The 23,274-nt window shown below is 34.6% G+C and overlaps 6 protein-coding genes, 2 long non-coding RNA genes and 1 other non-coding gene across 10 annotated transcripts in view; 4 read left to right on the top strand and 5 right to left on the bottom strand.

Moving 5' to 3' along the window:
* Positions 1–167, top strand: part of LOC140963233 (small ribosomal subunit protein uS4y-like) — a 2,121-nt gene extending 1,954 nt beyond the window's left edge. The window contains exon 3 of the mRNA XM_073422521.1: positions 105–167. Within this exon, the coding sequence (XP_073278622.1) occupies positions 105–167 (63 nt within the window). The remainder of the gene's footprint in view (positions 1–104) is intronic.
* Positions 93–1,181, top strand: LOC140962948 (small ribosomal subunit protein uS4y-like). Its single transcript, XM_073422079.1, has 2 exons — positions 93–486; positions 744–1,181. Exons 1-2 carry the CDS (start codon positions 254–256, stop codon positions 922–924), a joined length of 414 nt encoding a protein of 137 aa, XP_073278180.1. The 5' UTR covers positions 93–253; the 3' UTR covers positions 925–1,181.
* A 788-nt stretch (positions 1,182–1,969) lies between these two features.
* TRNAA-UGC (transfer RNA alanine (anticodon UGC)) lies at positions 1,970–2,042 on the top strand. Its single transcript has one exon. It is a non-coding gene; the product is annotated as a tRNA-Ala (tRNA).
* Positions 2,043–2,173: 131 nt separating this feature from the next.
* LOC140962947 (uncharacterized) lies at positions 2,174–4,549 on the bottom strand. 2 transcript variants are annotated; one of them, XM_073422076.1, is made up of 5 exons: positions 4,213–4,546; positions 4,043–4,129; positions 2,752–2,901; positions 2,467–2,664; positions 2,174–2,382 (listed from the first exon to the last, which is right to left on the bottom strand). In XM_073422076.1, exons 1-5 carry the CDS (start codon positions 4,477–4,479, stop codon positions 2,272–2,274), a joined length of 813 nt encoding a protein of 270 aa, XP_073278177.1. In that variant the 5' UTR covers positions 4,480–4,546; the 3' UTR covers positions 2,174–2,271. The 2 variants fall into 2 exon arrangements, with proteins under 2 accessions (XP_073278177.1, XP_073278179.1); XM_073422078.1 differs by lacking the exon at positions 2,752–2,901 and having other exon boundaries at positions 4,213–4,549.
* LOC140962949 (uncharacterized) lies at positions 3,109–3,762 on the bottom strand. The gene is made up of 2 exons (XR_012172637.1): positions 3,622–3,762; positions 3,109–3,452 (listed from the first exon to the last, which is right to left on the bottom strand). It is a non-coding gene; the product is annotated as an uncharacterized lncRNA (long non-coding RNA).
* LOC140962950 (uncharacterized) lies at positions 3,329–4,008 on the top strand. The gene is made up of 2 exons (XR_012172638.1): positions 3,329–3,469; positions 3,648–4,008. It is a non-coding gene; the product is annotated as an uncharacterized lncRNA (long non-coding RNA).
* A 287-nt stretch (positions 4,550–4,836) lies between the features above and the next one.
* Positions 4,837–5,388, bottom strand: LOC140963232 (probable calcium-binding protein CML46). Its single transcript, XM_073422520.1, has one exon. The coding sequence runs from the start codon at positions 5,386–5,388 to the stop codon at positions 4,837–4,839; it is 552 nt and encodes a 183-aa protein (XP_073278621.1).
* Positions 5,389–5,410: 22 nt separating this feature from the next.
* LOC140963679 (cyclic dof factor 2-like) lies at positions 5,411–8,714 on the bottom strand. Its single transcript, XM_073423086.1, has 2 exons — positions 8,121–8,714; positions 5,411–7,244 (listed from the first exon to the last, which is right to left on the bottom strand). The coding sequence occupies exons 1-2, from the start codon at positions 8,364–8,366 to the stop codon at positions 5,946–5,948; spliced, it is 1,545 nt and encodes a 514-aa protein (XP_073279187.1). The 5' UTR covers positions 8,367–8,714; the 3' UTR covers positions 5,411–5,945.
* A 7,639-nt stretch (positions 8,715–16,353) lies between these two features.
* Positions 16,354–17,812, bottom strand: LOC140963229 (aquaporin NIP2-1-like). Its single transcript, XM_073422518.1, has 6 exons — positions 17,638–17,812; positions 17,437–17,548; positions 17,217–17,329; positions 16,847–17,041; positions 16,679–16,740; positions 16,354–16,579 (listed from the first exon to the last, which is right to left on the bottom strand). Exons 1-6 carry the CDS (start codon positions 17,740–17,742, stop codon positions 16,354–16,356), a joined length of 813 nt encoding a protein of 270 aa, XP_073278619.1. The 5' UTR covers positions 17,743–17,812.
* Positions 17,813–23,274: the final 5,462 nt, after the last annotated feature.

Below are 23,274 nucleotides of genomic sequence, written 5' to 3'. Positions count from 1 at the left end.
GCTTTTAAATAGAACAGGATCGACTTTTATTCAGTTTTTCGATCTCAATTTATTCAATATCAGGTTTTTCAAAACTAAATTTGATGTACAATGATTTTTGTTAGATGGGAAGACTTTCAAGAAGCCTCGCCGGCCATATGAGAAGGAACGATTGGATGCTGAGCTGAAGCTTGTTGGAGAATATGGGCTTCGATGCAAGAGGGAGCTGTGGAGGGTTCAATATGCATTGAGTCGCATCCGTAATGCGGCAAGAATGCTTCTCACACTTGATGAGAAAGACCCTCGTCGTATTTTTGAGGGTGAGGCCCTTCTTCGAAGAATGAATCGTCACGGGCTTTTGGATGAGAGCCAGAACAAGCTTGATTATGTGCTCGCATTGACCGTTGAGAACTTTCTTGAACGTCGTCTCCAGACTCTTGTTTTTAAGGCTGGTATGGCTAAATCTATTCACCATGCTCGTGTGCTAATCAGGCAGAGGCACATCAGGTGTGTATTCTGTTGGTATTGACATCTTTTTTTGGTTGTGGTACCTTATTAGACAGTGGACTGCAGATTCTTGCATGGATAATTTTTATGATATCTATCCTTGTTTGAATTATTAATTCCATATCCGCTCTAATGTTCTTTATGTTTATCTGAAGTTTTGGTGGATGTGATTTTATATCCAAACGAGCTCCATACCCTACAACTCTCTTACCTGTTTTTGATATGTTTTGACATGTTAGTTTCGTATTTCTGAATAGGGTTGGAAGGCAGGTGGTAAATGTACCATCATTCATGGTACGAGTCGACTCGCAGAAGCATATTGATTTCTCACTTACTAGTCCTTTTGGTGGCGGTCGCCCTGGAAGAGTGAAGAGGAAGAACCTGAAAGCTGCTGCAAAGAAAGCCGGTGGTGGTGACGAAGATGAGGACGAAGATTGAGCTATTTCAATGATAAAAACAAAAGCCAAAGACATTGCCATGTTTGTGTTTTAGTTATAACTTCGAACAGGAAATTTTCTTGCTTGAAACTGTCCTGTTTTTGTTTTTGTTGACCCTTTCTTCATTTTTGTGTTTGTTTCCTTGGAAGGATTTTTAGTTTGGTTGTTGGTAAAACCCAATGATAGGCATTTTCAGTAAATTGTAAGTTGGGAATTAATTAATTTGAATATCTAATCAATCTCATAATTAAAGTTTAATGTGGTTGGAACGAAGAGTTATTAGTCGGGCCATTTGGATCGTCCGCAAATATGGCATAAAGCTGCCTAATATGTATGCTTTATCAGGTAAACTCGATAAAGCTGATTGTTTTCAAGGGTTTTTAGAGACAGGGGAATCACAAAGATTCCTGGAGTTGGTTCAATGTAAATCAAAGGCGAAGTTCATCGTTTCACTTCAGGGGACAAGGCACATTCGCAGATCAAAGAAATAGCGAGCGTTACAGTTCCAAAGTGAGAAATTGTCTGTCTGATTCGGTCTCATGAGCACTAAAGTTGGTTCGCCTCCTTACATTTTCAAGAAATTGAGAACATGCCTGATTGTTATTCAGCAATGAAGATTGCATCCAAAATATATGGCTGGGAAATTGTTACTAGAGATCGCAATCGTTTTCACTATTTCAAGCTTGGGTCATGTTTTTGTGCTGATTACTGGTGATTGATGATCAACTAGTCCTGAAATTTCAACATAATGTGTAATTTGATGACTTCTTATTTGTACCCTTTTTGCTGCTGTCGGCAGGGGAATGAATTGAAATCTTTCCTATGAATGTCTATGATAATACTTATCACATTGGTGTGGGAGCAGTAGCGTGCATTTTCTAAAGAAGATTGTGCACAAAATCGTCAATTTGAGTTGGACGAATGTCCATGTCAGCTCAATCCCGGAAAAGAGTTGATTGTACGAGTTGGAGTGAAAATATTATAAAGATAACGAAAAATATTTAATATTTATATTTATAATATACGACACCAAACGATAGTACCAAGGGGATGTAGCTCAAATGGTAGAGCGCTCGCTTTGCATGCGAGAGGCACGGGGTTCGATCCCCCGCATCTCCATTATCGTTTTTCCTTTACAACTGACATAATTTTATTTATACTTTGATGACACTTTTTTCCTTGGCTCGGTACAAAATATGCTCGAATTACACACATATATATATGCCTCAACCTCGACAAACTGTGCTATGGAACGAACAATCAGACTCTTTAATTGGCTTTGGAAACTAAAAAATGGTGCCGGGAGAAAGAAGAATACTTCATTTACAAACAGGCAACAGCCAAGTTTTCAGCTTTCAGCTAATAAAGCCTTTGTTCTTTCTCTCTTGAAATTGCTATAGTCCGCGATCAAACTGCCATTTACTTTATGCTTCATGTTCTCCACCAGACTCTTCAGAACCTAAACGATGAAAAACCAACAACTGAGAACAAGAAGGTAAGAGAAAGGGAAAGAAAAATGTTCGTGGAATGTGGATGATCTAACCGATTCTGCAACATCTCGTCGAATATTTTCGGGTACTAAACCAAGAACAGCGGGGAGAACAAAGCTTATGCTCATCGATAGTTGGCCTTTCAGTCTGGTTCTTGGCCCATGCCTATACGAATATAAAGCCCCGTTTACACCAAGCGAAAACTGAGATGGCTTGAGCATATCATCTAACCCTTGAAGCTCCCATCTAACCTGCACGTAAATAACCTGTATTATACAAAAACTCTGGAGCAAGACCTTTAATTATATTAAGTGATGGTGTTGGACAAACGCGCTTACAATCTCAAGCTCGAGAACCTTTGAAACTTCCCGAGGGACTGTTGGAGGGTATCCTATTCCGCTACATTTACATCTTATCCTCATGTCCACTACTGGATATACGGTGAGAAACAAGAAATCTATTGGCAGCATATAAACTTTCCATTCATCCTGCGTGCAATTGCCAAACCAACCGAAACAAACATACTATTATATATCCATGAGCCAAAGAGCAGAGTTGATCAGAGATGCTATGAATCTAAAATTTACATTACTCCAATTCTACGAGGAACATTGATATATGCTAGGGAAATATTTTTTCGGATCTAAGTCCTGCCAACATTGATATATGCTAGGGAAATGTTTTTTTTGGATCAAAGTCCTGCCAACATGGTTTTTCCTATGGCTCAAAGTTTATCAAACAAGGTTAGAAACTCACAAGTCACGTTTGAAGGAACTTATTGATTGCAATATAAATGGGTTTTTTAAAGGGTGTGAACTAGACTCTTCTAGCAATCTAGTTAATCGTTTTTTTATAGTGAGTACAGATATTAAATAACGGTGCACGCGGCGCACAGTATCGGTTACACACTCACACCCTGTGCGACACTAAAATTCAAATGTAGCTCCAACGCGAGCAGAATGGAAAGAAGCGTGATAGTACTGGCCATCTGTCAGCTTGAAATAGTTCCCCAATCTTGAAAAATATAGTCAACAAAGGACTTCCTAAGCTTGCAACGTATGAAAGCATTACTACCAAGTAGGGGTGATCACGGTGCGGTTTTGCGGTTTTTTTAAAAATATTCAAACCGAATTGCCATATGCGGTCGGTTAGTATTTTGAAAAAATAATCGTGGTTTTACATGAAGAATTAGTCTTGTGATTTTGAACGGTTTTAAGCTTGCAATGTATGAAAGCATTACTACCAAGGGTCAACACTGATTCATTAATTAAGGTCATAAACAGCATATCAAGGCACAAAGAACCAGATTACACCGCCTGGTGCAAGAACTGATCCTGAAAGTCCAAACACGATTTGGCCTCAATCTACAGCTCAATAAATCAATGGTTCGAGCTCACGCTCAAGCTGCAAAATTTGACAGAGTCGAAGGCTATCGTTAGATTGCACCCTCAGAGGAAATAGCTTCAAATCTTTAGGCCAAAATTTTAAACTCGTGAGTTTCGGCCCCTCTCAACACAGTAATTTACCTCGAGTTCTTTTGAGTCTGCCATGATTCAAGATTTTGCAGGCAAATATTCATGAGAAGACATAAAATTTTAGAACTTGTCCCAAACAACTAAGAAATTTTACCTCATTGAGCTGTTGGCTCCTTTGTTTATCAGGAAAGATCGCTGTAAAAACCCTGGGTTTATCCTCCAAATACTGATCAAATGAAGCCTACCCAATCCATATTCAAGGCAATTAATATACGAGTTTCAAAGTACCAAGAAAACATAGGCAGCATCAAATTTAGCAATTACCCCAGGGAGTTCATAAAGAGGAATGTCAGTGAAGATTCTTGAAGAATAAGTGGAAGGACTTGCCACCTGTGCTTCTATTTTCAGTAGCCTTAACTTTATTTTCTTCCTCAAAATATTGCACTGCCGTTCTGCACTAATTTGCCGCAGTTGATTTCCCTTGAAATGCACGGCTCCAGAGAGGAAAATGGAGCTCCGAAACGACGGCGCAGCCGCGACTTCGCTCATTTTGAGGTGACAAAAAGATGAAGCAATTGCATCAGCATCCATGGAACTGAAGAGGACAAACCATATCCAAGATCGGAGCTTTAGTCATTCAACGTGGCGAGTGGTTAGAGATTTTCTAGATACCTTCCCCTACTTTTATTATCATTATCATTATTTAAATTTAAAAAAAACACAAAAAACTAAGTTTGGAAAAGGTCACCGATTGCTTTATATGTTAATGAATAATAAGATAATAATAGATAATAAGTAAGTATAATTTTGTCAAATAGTAGAATAAATGACACTCCCCAAAAAAATATAATGTATGATCATGACAACGAGGATATATTTTTATTAGAAGGGAAATTTGATTTTTTTTTTTACCATTTTCGTCTTAAAAACTCGATCGAATATATATGATTACAATGAACTATTCTCCATAAACTTGACAAATTCATCAAAATCTATCATGCCATCTCCATTTTCATCAAAAGCACCAATCATCCTCCTACAATCCTCCATTTTGGGTCCTTCATCCAATCCCAAATCGCACAAAACCTTCCACAGTTCCCATGCCTCAATAAACCCATCCTTGTTCTTATCGAACACATCAAAAGCCTCCTTAACTTCATCCAAACGAGGACTTCTCGATTCGAAGAGGGCGAAAACGTCGTTCTCGTCCAACCGCGATGGAAAATTCCCTCCGTTTGAAGTGTGATGCAATCCTAATCTTTTCAAGACCATCTCCATGTCCTTGGATGACAAAGTTTCAACAACCCTTTTGCACTTATCAATGGATGGATCAAAATCATTATTCTTTTTCTCAGATAGGATTCTTGAAGTGTTGCATTTGGTTGTCAAGCGGGATTGGATTGAGGACTGGAATCTCGAGAGAAAGCTACTGTAGATTCTCTTCTTGTTAAGGATGATTTGGATGAATCGTAGGATTGGATTTAGTGATATAGTCTCCATTCGGATTTGATCACGATGTAATCAACGGGTTCGAGCCAAGTGATCAGGTACGCCGTGGCGACTGGCGTGGAAGTCTTGTGGGAAGAAATGGCGAAGGATAGAGTTCTTGGTGGTGGCGATTTTGGAGCTGGAGTCTTATGTGTATTTATACGATGGTAAGGATAATATTTGATGTTGAAATTTTGGTGGGATTTCGAAGAAAAGGAAGGTTCAATTGTGGCGCTGGTTGGGTGAATTATTATTACTTTTTGAAATAAACTATATTTTTATTACAAAGTATTGATTAGATTACGTTGAAATCAATTTGTATTATGAGTATAAACAATTCCATTTATTTGGTTGCGGGGAGGTTTCCTTGACGACAGCAATGCCACCAGAAACAACCGGTTGTCTTACATCAAATGGCAGCAATGCCACCAGAAATTCCACGTATTCTTGCATCAAAATCGTCCACCAGATTGGTTCGTTTTTTGGGAATTGATTATTCTAGAGGTGTCATCGACACATCAGTTTGGTATAAACTTACGGAAAATAGAGTTGGAATGCATGTCATCAGCTTAAGATCTCTCATGAAAGCTTGAGGACCTAGACAGCGCAGCTGGATTGGCTTGTAACACTCTGGAGGTTTCCGATATGTGAGGTTTCTCACCACCATTGGATAGGCACTGGAATGCCTTGAAAAGACCACGTCCACTGATTGAATCTGCTCCGTCAATCTTTATACCCAATGTTTCCCACATGGAACTCTTAGCTGCTTCTCCCATGTCATCAATACGTAGTGTTTTTGGCACCCAAAGATTCTTCTCAGAGTCACCATCTTTTGAGGACCCCCCCTCAGACCTCTCATTGGCTGGTTTCAAAATGTTACTGTCATCCCTTGCATGCTTCCCTAGAGTTGGAGAAAGAGGACCGGAACTTGGCAGTGTCTGGTTTTGCGAAGCAGCAGGTGTTATTACCCAAGGGATGTTCCAAGTGCCGGGTACAGCACAGCCCCAATATGGTTGTAGTGTAGGACAGAACGGCAGAGGAAAGGTAGCAGCACCAAAAGTAGGTGGAGACAAAGAAGTGCTCCATGGATCTGAGTTCCAAGGATAAGGCCAGGAGATTTCAGGATAGCAAGGCAACTGATGAACCACGTGGCGATTCGGCATTAATACCTCAGGAAATATGTTTTTGCTTACCCCGTTGTTTAAACTTGCAAAAGTTCCGGCAGAATGATCCTCACTATTGGATAAAATTCCATGAGAAGCTGAACTTTGTAGTTCTTCCGGTTTGTGAAACCCGCTTCTTGATCCGTTTATAATCGTTTTATCGGCGATGTTTAAAACCGATGTCATTGATTCACAGACGGGTGTATCTAAGTTGAAAGCGAGGACAGTGCCATTAGGGTTCACAGATGGATGGTGAATCCCATTTGGAAGCTCCACTCTGGCACTCTGAAGAGCTTCTTGGACAGTTAAATGACGAAATTGAGAAACAACATTCTTGTTTTTTCGACGACCAGCGCCTATAAGTACATTCCTCATCGTCCCACCAGCGGTCCAGTATCTCTGGCAGTTCTTGCAGAAATGTCGGGGTTGATTAACGTTGTAATTGTTAAAATAACAGAACTTTGTGTCCATGCTATTACAACGTGGGCAGGGAAGTATCTTGTCTGGCTTCTTCAGGGTTTTCTCGTGCGAGTTGGTCATCTCACCTTGTTCATCCTCGGTCATCGAGGTTTTTTCTGTTCCAGTATCCTCATGTGAACCCTCATTTATTGGGGTAGTTGAGTTACAATCTTTTGATTCCTCCAGCGCTGAAGGCTGGTTATGCTCTTCCTCTATGGCATCGTCTTGGTTTGGACATGATAGCCTCTGCACTAGTACAGAAAGAATGTCCATGAGGATAGGCGGACGCTCGAGCAATTACGGTAACTACCTTGTTCCTCAATATTGCAAGAAAATAACCAAAATAAAGCTACCAACATAGAAAGTAAATCAAAAATATTACTAAGTAAATTATTCTAGAACAAACATTGAATGATGACTTGAATTTATGTAAGAAACAATATCAAAATATCCCTCACTAATACACATCGCATAAGAGGACAACTACATATATACCATGAACAAAAAGTCCAGGACACGAGTTTGCATCCTATTAGATAAATCAAATCAAATATGAAGGTACAAAGTAGGTCACTAAATCACAATTTGGAGGTTTTATATTCCTTAAAATACGGCATTTCGGTCATTGTAACAGAGTAAACCCTGTAATCCTAGAAAAAAACAGCAACCTCACCCACAAGAGGTAAACTATATAGATGAAACTAGATTTGCTAGAAAGCTAAAGCAAACGAAGTCAAATTTGCATCATCATTTTAAAGAGAAATTGCATATCACTGAGTCGCGCTGCATATAACATTTGTCAATAACAGAACTTAAAGAGTTCTTACAAGAAGCACATACATTTATGAAGTTCCGATCTTGAAAAACTAAAGTGAAACCAATTAAGCAGCCTAGCTCGAACGCTGAACATTCATTCGACGTTATTCAATCACAGATATACATATTTCTTGTCATCGAGAAAACATAAATCTTGAACCCTAAATCGAAATAATAAGCCGAAGCAAATTCTCCAAGTCCACAAAACCCAGAAATCGGTCAAAACCAAGATCGACCCTCGATAGTTTAGACGGTATAGACTAATGGGTTACAGTTCAATAGAAAAGTTAATCCAGAAACTCTTACCTTGTGAGATTCTTGCTCCTCTGAATCTCTTTCAAACCTTCCATTTTCAAGTATAGAATCTGACGAACACGGGGGATCTTGGATTGTGTTATCCAAATCACCGGCATCACAAGACAAAGCTGAGGTCCCTCCACCTGGCATGGATGGTGGGGGCACCGCCACCGTCTCAACCGCCCCCCCAGCAGCTTCTTGCAAATCGATAGTCTTCCCAAAGAGCTTTATCCTGGGGTCTTTAACTTCAGACATTTTTTTCTTCCTTTTCTCTCTCTTTATCCTGAACTCCAGATTAGATAACTCAGAAACAGATTAAAATAGACACAAAACCCATGATTCAAAAACCCCCGCGTGTGTGATTGTGTGTACGTTTTTTTTCTCTCCTTTTGGGGTCAGGAACTTTTGGGGCTCTGTGTCGTTCAAGACAACGTGCAAGTGAAAAAGATTAAGGTAGATAGCCGAGGTGTCGAGCCATGTCAGCAAGAAAAGCGAATTCTCAGCCACAAGTTCTCTGTGGCCCGCACATCTCGTCTTCTTCCTTTTCTTTTCTATAAACCGTCACTTTCACTTTCACTTTCACTTTCACTTTCCCTTTTTTCAACTTCCCTTTCTGCTCCTCCAAAATTCTTCGCCAACCTTTTCTGAAAGTACCCCAAACTTTTCAGCCTCGTTCTTATCTTTTAACTGAGCTAATGCGTTTCTTTTTGCTGATAGAAATGCGCTTTTATAAATAAGAAAAGTTAAATTATAGTAAACAAATATCGTTTAATATATATACATATATACATAATAAAGAATAACGATAATAATAACGATAACGATAAAATATTTAATTGATATATGATAAATAAAAAAACGTCAATTTATTCTTAACTTGAATTGCATTTAAGTCGAAATTATTATTAATAAATTTAATTAGGTGCACACTTTTATTTTCAAGATTGTTTAATATATTATATTGATTAATTATTTAAAAAAATTTATATTATGATAATTAATTATCAACTCAAATATATAACTATTTTTTATCATATTTATAAAAATATAATAAATAAATATCTTTCATTAGAATGTTATGTATTGTTTATCATACGATCGAATAAAAATAATAATTATTTTAGTTTTTCAAAATCTAATATTGATCTATTGGAATTTAGAAAAATGTCTTTCAAATTGTGTTTACCAAAACAAATTTTATTCTATAAGAAATAATTTTTTTATTTTAAAAAATGTATTTCAAATTGTGTTTGTTAATGGGCGGGCATTTGGAATTGATTCTTTGTTTGGTCCACAAGAATAATAATGCTGCTACTTGGTTTGAAGTGAGCATTCACTTTATGCTTTCCATTTCTTTTATTAATATTTTTAGTTGTATGCATAGGCTGCTGTGTTTTAGTTCCATTTATAGCCACATATTGTCAACCAGGTTCTAATTCGTAGCATGCAACGATGCATTTATCGTGTTTATCAATGAGTTGTCACTTATTTATTAGATATGTAATTTGAATATGTTTCATCACAACAAATAATTAAGCGATACTTTATTGATTCATTGATGGTATATGAACAACATATCAAAATTATATATAAATCGAAACATAGGGGACACTCAATAAAAGATGGGTAGATGGAAGAAAGTGACATCGAAAGAATTGAGTTCACAAGCTGTCATTTGCTCCCTTACGATTTGTCTCTCTCTCCAAATCCCACCAAAATAAGCAACCCTTTACAGACATTCAAATTTAGATAATTTTTTTAAAAAATGTAAAAAATCGTTTAACCAGAAATATAATTTTAAATATATTAATGTATTATTCTTGTTTGATTATTTCAATTAATTAATCCTTTTTTTAATTAAAAATTCGAATATTATAAGTAGTTTGATTCATTTTTCCAAATTTAAACACATAAAATTTAAAGAAAAAGTTTCCTTTTTTTGCTTTTTTTTAAACAAAATAATATGAGCATGTAGAGCTTGGAAAAACCGAAAAATTTTAGGTTGTTTTTAGTATGATGTATTTCAAATATATGAATTTTAAATATAGAAACAATATCATAAACTTCAAATCCATTACTTCCATATTTATATATGGTTTCGTATTAAATACGATAGATTTCAAGTTCACATCCTAATGACAAATATTTGAGATTCATTATACTTTGTTTAATTAATATAAATTATGAATTTAAGATTTCATATATTATTTCATTTTTAACGATAAAAAAATAATTGAAATCTTGATTTCCAATCCATCAATGTAAATGACTTATGATCAATTAGTTAAATTTAAAGTCGCATGTTGGGCCATTTCCTAATGCGCCTAGCCAAACTCAATTGGACCTTTCCCCGAACTATAAATTCCCAATTTTTATAGGAGTAGGGTTTTCATAATACCATCTCACTGATCTTTATGAGACGGATCACTCATGTCTATATTTAAAATAAAAATTAATATATTTGACAAAAAAATAATATTTTTTCGTGGATGACCTATATAAAATATCTGTTTCACAAAATTGACTCATGAGATCGTCTCACTTGATTTTTTGTGTCTTTATAGATAATCATTCTTTGAAAGAGACATCTTAAAATAATAATAATTAAGAAAAATGGTAAAAAAATAAATAATGAATAAGCATTGGGTTGAAGAAGGGGTAAGCAAAACCACATTAGTTCTTTTTATGATAGAAATTCGAACTAAACCAATTCTATCGTTTTTGTAAAGTTGCAGACCAAATCAAACTATTAATTGGTTCGACTTTGTTTGGATGAATTAAATTTAAATGTAATTTCTTTTCAAATAGATTATTCCGACTATTTTAAAACATTATTTAAATTTTCTAAACTAGTTATTATAATTAAACATCAATATGATATAAATATCAAACATTTTAAATAAGATCAATCGACAATGATGGAGATTGAAGGGGTAAATAGACATATTATTGGGCCAATACAATTATTCGATTTAAATAATTGGAAATTCTAAAATTTATAAAAGTAACCAACAATTATCAATTTTTCATTATAATAATGAAATGATATAGACTTTAAATAATCTATATATATGATTAAAAATGTTATATGTGGTATAAAATCGGTTTGGTTTAGATTTTATTAATTAAAATTTGGCAAAAACTTGTGTAAAACGGTCTCACGGGTCGTATTTTGTGAGATGGATATTTTATTTGGGTTATCTATGAAAAAGTATTATTTTTTATACTAAGAGTATTACTTTTTATTGTGAATATTGGTAGGGCTGACCCGTCTCACAGATAAAGATTTGTGAGACCGTCTCACAAGAGACCTACTCTTAAAACTTCGAACCAAACAACATTTTTGATTTGGTTAATTTTAAACTTAATTCAAATTATGATGGACTAAAAAACAATCTTTGGTCTGGTTTCTAGTTTCTACTTATCATAAATTTCGTAGTGATTAACTCTGAACTCGTGAATCAATACCACGGTTAGCTAGATTGTTATCTATGAAATTGATTATAAGTTATAATTTTATATACAAATATACTTTTAAAAATAGAAGGAATTATATTCACATCAAACTATGATGTTGATGAAAATCCCGAGGGCAGCCGGAGGTCGGATCTCATTTTAGAAGCTCAGGTCGGACCTTAAGAATCATGAAGCACAAACGAGATTGTTAGAAGTGGGTCAGAAGGTTGTTACGTCGTAACCTCTTCGACGGTCAATTCATATAATTAAAAAACAGAGATAATATTGTGTGTGCTTAGAATGAATGAATGTATGAATGAATAAATCATGACCGGAACCTAGTATTTATAAGATGAAAGCCCCTATGTGAATAAAATTCTTTGACGACTAAAACTCTGCATTTGTAGAGTCCTAAATATGTAGGACTCTGGATTCTTATTTGTGGAATCCTAAATATATAGACTCTAGATTCTCATAATATTAGATGAGGTTAGATGAAATTTCTACAAGTTCTATTTCTACGGATGACATATTCATATATTTGAGTGGGAGCTCCTTGAGGCATGAGCTCGTCTAACGTGTACTGAGCGAGTACAAGATTTCTATGGGAGTTCGGCCGAGACCTTCTCATTCGCTACAATAGCATATTATGGGAGGTCAGTTCGGATCTCGATGGGAGGTCGGTCACGTCTTGCTGATCGACGAGATTATGGAAGTATAGGAGGTCGGCTGGGGTGAGCTCCTGGATGACCTCCTGACGAATCTAGATAAATGGAGCTAATGGTGGATCTTTAGATGATCTGATGTATCTGGATGAAAGAGGTGATCTTTTGATAAACATTAGTCGTTCAAATGACCTCCCGTGACTATCTGGATATTGGGCATGTATTCTCACATGCTATCAAGAGTCGGTCTATTTTATTTGAGGTATCAAACTATATAATAAAAGTTAATGTAATCATGTCAGAATATTTTTTTAATTAGATTTTGTGTTGATTTTTTATATAAAAAATTGCTTTATGATCTTAAATGTGCATATATACATTTCTAATTAATTATACAATGAATTTTATATATCAAATGCTAAATATTTTTTCACGATAGTCTCTGTATGTGTGTCTATATATATTATATATATGGTTATGTTTGATGGATGGCAAGATAGATGGGTGGACGTGACTGAATTAATTATGTCTTGTTACGATCCTTGGATGAAGAGTCGCAGTCATTGTGTATTAGCCATTATAAAAAGGAAAATCTATTTTGCTAAATATTACCGTAAAAAATTTAGTATATATGAAGACAAATACGTACCCTAACATAACTTTTTATTTGATAAGATTTAATTTTAGGGGGAAAATTATTAACTTTTTGTGGGTTTTTCGCATTTAAATGATGATAATATTTTTTTTTTTGTGGATTTGTTTCTTTTGAATATTTTTCAACATCCGTCACAATAATAATAACAATAAAAAAATAAAGTGGTGACGCTTTGGACTCTGAAATATTTCCGTAACAGATTCGGACGCCCAAAATCTATATAAACGGAATCGACGTGATTTTCAGTTTATTCCACGCAAAACAAGCTCTGAATATGGCGGATGAAGCGGAGCTTTAATTATACTCGAAATACTCTGTGAGGATGGCGACGCGGAGGAGAAAGAAGCCCTTCGAATGATAATAGGCGAACAATTCTCGGACTTCCAGCGTTGCCCCCGTTCTCTCATCAAAGTAAGAAGAGGAAATCTGACATTAATCTTTCTTGATTCTTGGATTTCGTGATTTTTTCTTTCATTATTAATGCCACGTATCCCTTGTGAATTCTTGATTCTTGTTTTGCCCGTTTGACATGGTTGAACTTAGTTTCTTGTCTCCTCCCCATGTTAATTCCTCATCTTCTTGAGCTTCTTGACTCTTGAGGGAAGGGATTCATGTGCAAACCTCCAGACTAAGATAAATTTGTCAGCGTTTCAGTATTTTAATGTTGTCTCCATGTCTCAAGATTTGCAGTTGGGCATCCAATCGATATCTGTTGCGCGTCCTTGTTTTCTCATCTCTTCTGCAAACACAGACGTATGACTCCCAAATTCGTGTTTTTATTTTTTTCACGTGGTTTTTATTTTTTATTTCCTCAGGTTACACGAAAGGCTAGGATTCACTTGCCCCCATAACAGCAACTCATCGTCATTTTAATAAATGGGGAAGACATGCTCCTGCAGTCTCCAGATTACCAAGAAACTGTTCAATTTTCCACGCGCTCCACAGCTAGAACAGAACTGAAAGGAGTTTTGGATTGTTAAAGAAACGGTGGGATATCATGCACTCTGCCGTCTTTATGTACGGGAGAGCTCAAGATTCAAGTAGAAGATACAACCAGCAAGCTAAAACTCGGTGCTTTCTTAAGTGGGGAATATCTCGGAGATGCAAAGTTGGTGGCCGTTGCAAACGAGCAAGGAAGAAATTCACATTGGAGATTATGGTTTTCATCCTGGTGCTTTAAACGTCTCGCCATGCTCCAGTTTAGCTCTACCGCTGCTTTTACCAAGCACAAGTGCTATTTCTACAACCCACAGCCATGTTTTATTCACTAGAACGTGCACCGTGGGTGCATTGTTGTCTTGGACGAAACAAGGGTGGGTCCTGGTGGCAGAGGCAGCGTGAGCAGCGGCATGGAATTGAGGTGTAGAGCACGGCGAGGCGGTTCAAAGCATCAGAATGAAGAACCATCATCTCCAGCAGTTCTTGCTCGGGGGCGGAGCCAGGATTCAAAATTATCTGGGGCTGGCTTCGTCCCATATTGTATTTAATAAAATAATTAATTAATTAAAAAATTTAAAATAAAAAATATGTAAACATTAACTTCATGAAAACATAGAACAAGAGTATTTAATATCTTCAAAAACATGGAGCTAAAACATGACTACTGAAGTTGTGCTCTTCGATTCTTCTTAGAATAAAACTCATTAATTATTAAATTGTTATCAATTTTTTCAACCAAATCTCGTTCTATGTAAATTATTATATATAGAATCTCCTAAAAACCATGTAAATTATCATATATAGAATCTCTCAAAAAATATTTTTCAAATTTTTTACTCTTAAAAATTATTGCGGTCAAAAGCCAAAGTCAGTTCACATCATTTTTTAAAACCAACGATAAAAAATTAATAATAATATTGACAAACATCAAAGAATAATATGGACATTAATAGAAAACAAAAAGCTTGATACATCATTTAAGTCATTATACACAAAATTCAAATCTTTGATAAATCATATAATATCACATACTATGATTCACATGAAAAATTTGCGTATTTTCTTAAAATCGTTAGTTATAAACATACACTAATTCATACTAAAAAATTAAAATTCTATAAAACTTTTAGTATTAATAGAAATTAAATAAAAATGTAATAAAATATGTGGTAACTGCATAATTGTATTATCATATTTGTTTGTTATTGTAAATATAGTCTAAAAATATATTTGGAACTTAAAGCTAATTTTAAAAATCAACTTACATTAGGTTTTTCAACATATTGAGCAAAATACGAGCGAAACTCAAATTTAATTATAGGTATTTGCGGAAGATCATTTTAAAAAATTACTCATAGTTAACAAAAAAATTTCAAACAAAAAATTTCAAATTTACATCAATAAAGTAAAGCTAACAAAACACAAAAATAAGACAAAAATAAATTTTTTTTTTTAAACCAAAAAAAAATTTAAAAATTTGGGTGGGGCTGGAGCCCCCCTAGCCCAAGGGTGGCTCCGCCCCTGTTCTTGCTTGACCATTTTGTCCAAGCTCGGGACATCGATCATAACAAGTTTGTGCAATAAAAATGTTGGTTTTATATATATTTTTTTTATCATTTTGTCTTGAAACTTAAAAATGCTTGCATATACCAACTGTTGTTTGGGAGAGGGTAATTTTTTAAAAGAATGATTGTATCAAAGTTATTTTGTTCACTTACCACAGTTGTAAATTGTTTCAGCTTCGGAAATTGTAAAATGATGCGATTTCATCCCTTTGATTATTGGTTCGACGGGGAAATGTTGTCTGGCTGGATCATGGAAAATGTATCAGACTAATACTAATCAAGCAGGGTACTTTTCATTAAATCATCAATATTTTGCCCTGCGCGAAATTATGAAAACACATATACTACATACGCAATAATTTTAGAGAGATAAAACTTAAAAGTTTTTTTTTTAATTGAGGTTTGAGATTCAAATATTGTCAAGATCATCATGATTTCCTATTCTGTTCTCTTCGCTGCTCCTCATTCTGCGAAGTTTGAACGAGAATGAATGAGGTGTTAANTTTCAACCTTTTGAGCAAAATGCGAGCGAAACTCAAATTTAATTATAGGTATTTGCGGAAGATCATTTTAAAAAATTACTCATAGTTAACAAAAAAATTTCAAATTTGCATCAATAAAGTAAAGCTAACAAAACACAAAAATAAGACAAAAATAAAAAAATACACAAAAACCAAAAAAAGGAGAAGTTGGTGAAAAATCTCCAATCAAAACATTTCTTTGGGTCCACTCCTTACCCACAAAATTGTGGTACTATGTCATTCAAATTGTGGTACACTTCATGTGAAAATGTGGTACACTTCATGTGGAAATGTGGTACTAAAAAAGTACCCTGTGATTGAACACAAAAAAAACGCCGGCTGGGGATTGAAGGCCAATTTCCTGAAAAAAATTAAAAATTTTGGTGGGGTTGGAGCCCACCCTAACCCAAGGGTGGCTCCGCCCCTGCTAATATGTGTTCGTTAAATAATCCTGGTGATTGGATCACGAGAAGGGAGCATTATTAATTGCACGGGATCAATCCTGCGGATAAGGAAACTAGNGACACGGATGAAGCTGTATGACCATGCCCCCAACAACGTCCCGCAAACAGGGCCGACCAAGTATACCCAAAATCCCTTGTAGTAACCGCTAGCGATCGCAGGTCCCATCGTCCTTGCTGGGTTCATCGACCCTCCTGATATTGGCCTACATTAATTTAGCCACAACAGAACTATTAGTTAGTGTGGTACCATTCTTGGATATATATGTTGTCTTATTTCTTGGCTAGTGTACGCATGTACTTACCCTGCTAAAATTGAAGTGATGCACACAGCAGAACCTACCGCGATGCCTGCAAGCTCCCCGACCTATTAATATCAACCAGCAACGTATTACAGTTGAGTCTCGAACCTAAGACAGACTTGTGGTTTTAGTGATATTAATTTCGGCAAATTTTTTGAAGTGGTCACTTACAGCTTTGGTGTCCGTTGCTACTGCTGAGGTGACAAACATCATCGAAAAAGTTACCACAATCTCCATGATTAGGGCCTGAAGGTCAGTTCCCGAAGGCGACGTAGTTCCCACATGTTTTATAGGGTGTAATAACAAATGAAGTGTGAATCCGGACAAGATTGCACCTGTAAATTGTGCTGCCCAATAAAATGGTACCTTGGGAAAAAAAAACATAAATTTCTCAGTATATATTGTTGCACGATTCAATTTTTTAATTAATATCAAGTTAAATCATATATTATATATATTGAGAATTTAATGGTGCTCCAGTTGGCCCAAAGGATCGGAAGGATCCTGTATATATATATATATAAATTATCCGATTAATAACCTGTTTCCAGGGAAAGTGTCTGACGGCCGCAAAAGCCAGGGTCACCGCCGGATTCATATGCGCACCAGAAACATGTCCGACAGCGTAGATCATCACCGTCACTACAAGGCCGCCTGTTATAAAATGCAGTAAAGTTCAAATTTTTGATTTAAATCTATATATATATATATATACACGTATACATATTAGAAAGGGAAGGGAATTAAAAGAAAACGTCGACCGGCCACAGATGCTCCAAGTTTCGAAATCTTGTTTTCATCGCTAACACTAAGCGCAGCAGAACCACATGTGACAAACACCAATAGATATGTTGCAATTATTTCCGCGATTACCTATACATGTTTAACCAATATAATGAAACATTTAACATCAAGAAGCCTATATGATTGTGGTGGTGCGCGCATGTTCCGTGTGTTCGTACCTTTCTGGGAAATGCGGAGGCGTGATTCTCTTGAAAGTTGCTGGAAATGCGAGTTACATGTCTATTGGATTCGGATGGATCATCGGCGGGTGTTGCATTCTCCATTTGGAAGAGCTAGCTACGGAGAGGAGTGGGGTTCTGTTCTTTCTACAAACATATGCATGCATGTGTGCATTTTATTTTGATATAAATCAAGGGGTCAAGGCATTAAGCAAGTGGAAATGGCCCACAACTATCCATCCGCTTTTTTTTTATGTACATGTTTGATTTTCATGGGAGACAACTTTCATCATTTCTATATGACTGAATTATGGCGGTCTTATTCCTTGATTGATGCTTTATGATTTATATTTTAATCTTTCTCACCTTNCAAACTAAGGGGCTATGATTTTACAAAATAAGAATCACAAATTATTCGTGAAAACGCTAGCTATATATTCATTAATCACGTAGATCCAATTACGTGTGGTGAAATGAGAATTATGTTCTTTCTTTCTTTTTTCTTTTTTTTTTTTTTTTTTTTTTTTTTTAAAAAAAAAATCATGCGGTTTTATTTATATTATATCCAACAAAGGGACATAATCATGCACACCACTTCAATTAAAATGGTAATAACATTGTCTCTCATCATATCTTATAATTATCACATCGATCAAGTGTATGGAAGAAAAACCATATGTGGTTTTTGCCAAAGTGAGGAAAACTTTGTGAGTAGTCCATAATCATGTCGTACAACAATGATTTCTAAAATTGCCCACTTGTATTTTTCTTTATACAATTTTTTTAATATTATTTTTAAAATTTTATAATTGAAACGCCGAATTAAGTTTTAAGATCAAAAAATCAAGTTGTCCACAATCTCTAGCTAGGAAAATGTTTATATGTTTGATTTCTCCGTTCTCCTGTGTTCGATCATTTCAAATATAATTATTCCTAATTTGGTTTAATAATATTCTCCTGGTTGTTTAAAAAAAAGTTGGTAAGAGGGCTTTATATATACATTTGTAGGGATTAAACTGTTGTTTTTATTTGATTTATTATTACCGACCAAATACCTACGCCAATTAATTAAAATACGTCACGAATAATTAATAGTCGATATTAACTTTGTCAAAGCATCTCTGAACTCATAATTTAGTTAATAATTGGTTACCCCAAATGAAATCCAAATTACAGTGATGAAATTATCTCGTCTAATAGTGTACGGATGTAATATGAAATTATCTTTTGAGTTCAATAATGCCCAATTTGCAGATTATTTATTCCGTTAAATGAATGCCTAGGTTTTCAACTGTGAGAATGACTCATTGGGACTTAATTTTTCCCAGCTTCTTGGCCGATATTGGATTAGGTTCATTGGATTAGATTTTTTACTTTATTTATTGTTCGTCATGTGGTTTATTTAAATCAATCCCCCAGTTTATAAGTTTGTTTAAAGAATAATTATTTAATTTAAATAAAGAAATAAAGAGCACTTGATTAACAATTAATTTAAGATTAGGTCTCTTGTGAGACGGTCTCACGAATCTTTATCTGTGAGACGGGTTAATCATATAGATATTCAAAATAAAAAGTAATACTCTTAGCATAAAAAGTAATATTTTTTCATGGATGATCCAAATAAAAGATCCGTCTCATAAAATACGACCACGTGAGACCGTCTCATACAAGTTTTTGTCTTAATTTAATACACCATTCAAATCTTCGATTTCATCCATTAATCTATTTTTTGTCGGTATTATTTAATTGCTAATTATTCGCCTTAAAACCTAATTCAAGATCTTTAAAAAAAAAAAGATAAATTCTCTCTCATGTTTCTAGTTTTTAAAAATATAATATAATGGGTGTAAAAAAAATGGAGAAATATACCATCAATTTAAAAATATAAGGTATAAGAAACACAATCATATAGTTCATTCAAACATTGAATCATCGAACAAACACATTCCCTGAGATAATCTGTTGAAAATTACATTCACCAATCGCAACTGAGACCCGCGCCGTAGCATCAAGAAACACAGCCACGCGAACTCAATATTTCTTCATAGTTGAGTGATTAATCCTCAGACACACACAGGTATATGATAAAATATCATGCAATGGCACCACGTACACATCTAAAATGCCAGAAGAAATGAATCCCAGACAGCAGCAGCAGCGAAAAGGATAGGAAGGAAAATCTGACCTGTAAAACTAGAGAGCAAACTCTGAGAATTGCTCTTTATAGGCAAAGATGAGGCATGGAGGTGGATTTTTTACATGAATTGCCACTTTCATGACTCCGAAACAGAACCCTTTACCGCTTATCAAATAGTAATTCTTGGTCACATTGAGAGGAACAACGTCCCTTCCTATGCAATTATAATAATCAGTCTTGATCACCTCTAGCACATTCGTTTGGGTCCTATCATACACGGAAACTTTGGAAAAAGAACATCAAGTGTTATGTAAGGATGCCCTTCGATATAAAAAAAAGTTAATGCACATAAATATCCAAATATTCAAATTCCAGACACGGTTAAATGAATGCGTGCGTTAAGTTTTCTGTATAAAATGTCCCTTATTTCAACGCTTTAAGACTGCATTCAAGAAAATGTAATACCCGGTCTAATGCCAGAAAAATAACTTGATTTCTGATAAGCAAGGGGTGCCACTAGTAACTTTCTGGTACTGAAGATGCAATAAATTGTATGATTTGGTGATTGTAAACTCCACTAAATCAAAGCCCAAGGATTTTGGAAAGGCCATATTTACAAGAAACTATTAAATAAAAGTATGTGGGCGAACTACGACGGGCGTTTGTACATGGATGATTAAACAGCTAAGTAAATATGAGTTCTAAATGTTTGCTTGTCGGACTTGGAGTGTTTGGTGCGTTCGGATTCGAGTTATACATTGTACATATGATACTTTCAAATCTTTACTGAAGCCATGAGATGACTGCTATATTGAGGAATTTTGGGCCTTGTTGCGTCATGTTCATGAAGTCGATAAACTGGGGATTGCGACCGACTAGCCGAGGACCTAGAAACCACCACCGACTGGACACTTCCGGCTTGATGAAAGCATAGTATATTTTGAGAGAGAGTGAATTGGTCAAGATTTGAATCCATGTACTGTCTCTCCTAAGTGAAATAGATTTATGGCACGCCATCGTATATTATGAGAATTTTTTTGGATATTATCTTCTATAAGATTGTGTTAACTATTTAAATTTTGTTAACCAGTTCGATAAATATATATATTTGGAACTCGTTTGAAAGGCTATTTTTAGGATTTCAAATATAAATATTTGTTTGGCAAATTGATCAAGGGTAAAATTTAAAATAATAGTTTTATTTGGAATATATCGACTTGCAGAATCTCAAAATAAATGGGTAAGGTCACATTTTAAAACCCAGACAGCCCAGCTAAATCTATAAAACTCATAGTCCAGTCCGGTTATATATATTTGGAGATTTACAATTCTTATTATTATATATTTGAATTGGTACATATCATTAATTGTTCTTCCTTTGAAATATCAAAACAACATCGAATTCAAAGGGTTCAACCGGTCGTTTCACGCTATTTTTGCACAGTTATTTTCTGTCAAATCCTTGACAATTCTTTAAAATGAACGACGTGTCATGAACAGATCAAACATATATTATTTATTTATGATTTTCTATTTTTTTTTTGGTGTAATAAGTTTCGGACATTTATTAAATATATATGATCGAACAAAAGCTATACATCAAAAAATTTAATGTAATTGTCTGATAAAGATATCGCGGTTACAAATTTTCTTCTTGATTTGTCCACTTCAAACATCCTAATTTTAAAGGAGCGTGTTTTACTAAAGTTATAGATCATTATCTTATCTTTCAGACACGTATTAATTGTTCTTTAAATGAGTGAATTGAAGTCAATCTACCAAAACATATATATATCGGTTGAAAATACTTGTTATATATATTTTTATTTAAACTTCACATGTTATGTTGATTTTTCTCTATGGTACAATTGAATTAGAACAAGTAACTAAAAGAGACCGGACTTTAGCCCAACTAATTTCATCATCAGTTACCTTTGTGAAAACTCAAGTTCGAGTCATCTCTCCTTAGATCAAGAGATCAAAAAAATAAAAAAAACCAGTGGCTAAAAGAAGAGTTTCCGGACAAAATCAGACGTGGTTTGGCCGGTTGTATAGAAGAAGTTGGTGTTTTCGATCCTAGAATTATTAGACGTGGTTTTGTCGGTTGTTTGTCTACCCTTTTTGAGTCACCTTGGGGGCCGTGCTTAATTATATATAAAATAATAAGGATTAAAAAAATGTTTTCGAAGACCAAAAAAGATTGACGTGAAAATTAGATAATGTTTAAAAAAAAGTGTACACGAGTCAAAGGAGTGGGACATTTTATTTTTTGGAGATATTTTTTGACAGTCAACTTCAATTAGTTAAAACCTTCGCTTTTAGTGAAATATCGAGAGGTGCTTTGCATTTTAAGTAATTTTGAACCTTAAAAATAACTTGGAGGTACCTAGTAATAGTTAGGAGTATGACTCTTGTCAGATGATCTCACGAATCTTTATCTGTGAGACGGGTCAACCCTATCGATATTCATAATAAAAAATAATATTCTTAGCATAAAAAATAATATTTTTTCATAGATGACCCAAATAAGATATCTGTATCACAAAATACGACTCATCGTACCGTCTCACACAAATTTTGTCAAAAGTTAAATAGTGTTGAGATATATAATGATTTGACATGAAGTTTCATATCGTAACAAGTGGATCAATTGTCATAAAGTGAAGGAAATATCGGAGGGTGACTTTGACGGAGTCATATTGATTATATATATACGTCTTTTTTTGTTTTTGTTTTTGTTTCGATATATTTTAATATATATAAAATAAGTTTTATTTTTATCATATCAGTTATGTTAGAGAACATTCACGTGAAATAATCAATATTCAATTGTTATAATGGTTTTGGGAAAAAAAAATCAAAACATAAAATAAAATCTAAGTTAGTTGATGAAAAACAGACTGTGACGAGTTCTATGAGTAAAACTCAAAACGAACCAATTTACAAAACTAATATAAGTTTCCTAACATTTTCCCATGCAATTTTCACTTAATTTTATTTCCACCATCGCTAGTGATTTCGATTCTTCTTTCATCATGTTGCCAAAAAAAAGAAGCCAAATTTCAAGGAAGCTGCTAACGGGAAAACAAACAAAATATTAATTATTATATGAATTATTCCGCATAATGTATGTGGGGTATATATGAATTATTACGCATAATGTATGTGGGGTAAATATATAAATGTAAACATATTTATAGTCAAATATTTTCTTTATGGTGGGGATTGCAATTCTGACGTTATTTCCTTTTCTTCCATCTTTGATGTGATATCTAATTTTAAATATATTTTTTTACTTTGGAATTTTAGAAGTTTAAAAAAACATAATTTCTTTAATAAAAATTAATAACACAAAAATCTAATGAATTAACTTAAATGTTTTTTTTTTTTCCAAATGAGAAGTTGAGCCATGAGAAAGTTAAATTTTGGCATTACACCCAATTTCAATGAATCTAACAGAATATAATTTCACTACTAATATATAAAACCTAACGTCCCTT

This window comes from Primulina huaijiensis, chromosome 17 (assembly GCF_012295235.1).
Source record: "Primulina huaijiensis isolate GDHJ02 chromosome 17, ASM1229523v2, whole genome shotgun sequence".
NCBI lineage: Eukaryota > Viridiplantae > Streptophyta > Magnoliopsida > Lamiales > Gesneriaceae > Primulina > Primulina huaijiensis.
The sequence above is the reverse complement of the archived record's forward strand: the minus strand, read 5'-3'. Positions and strand labels throughout refer to the sequence as shown.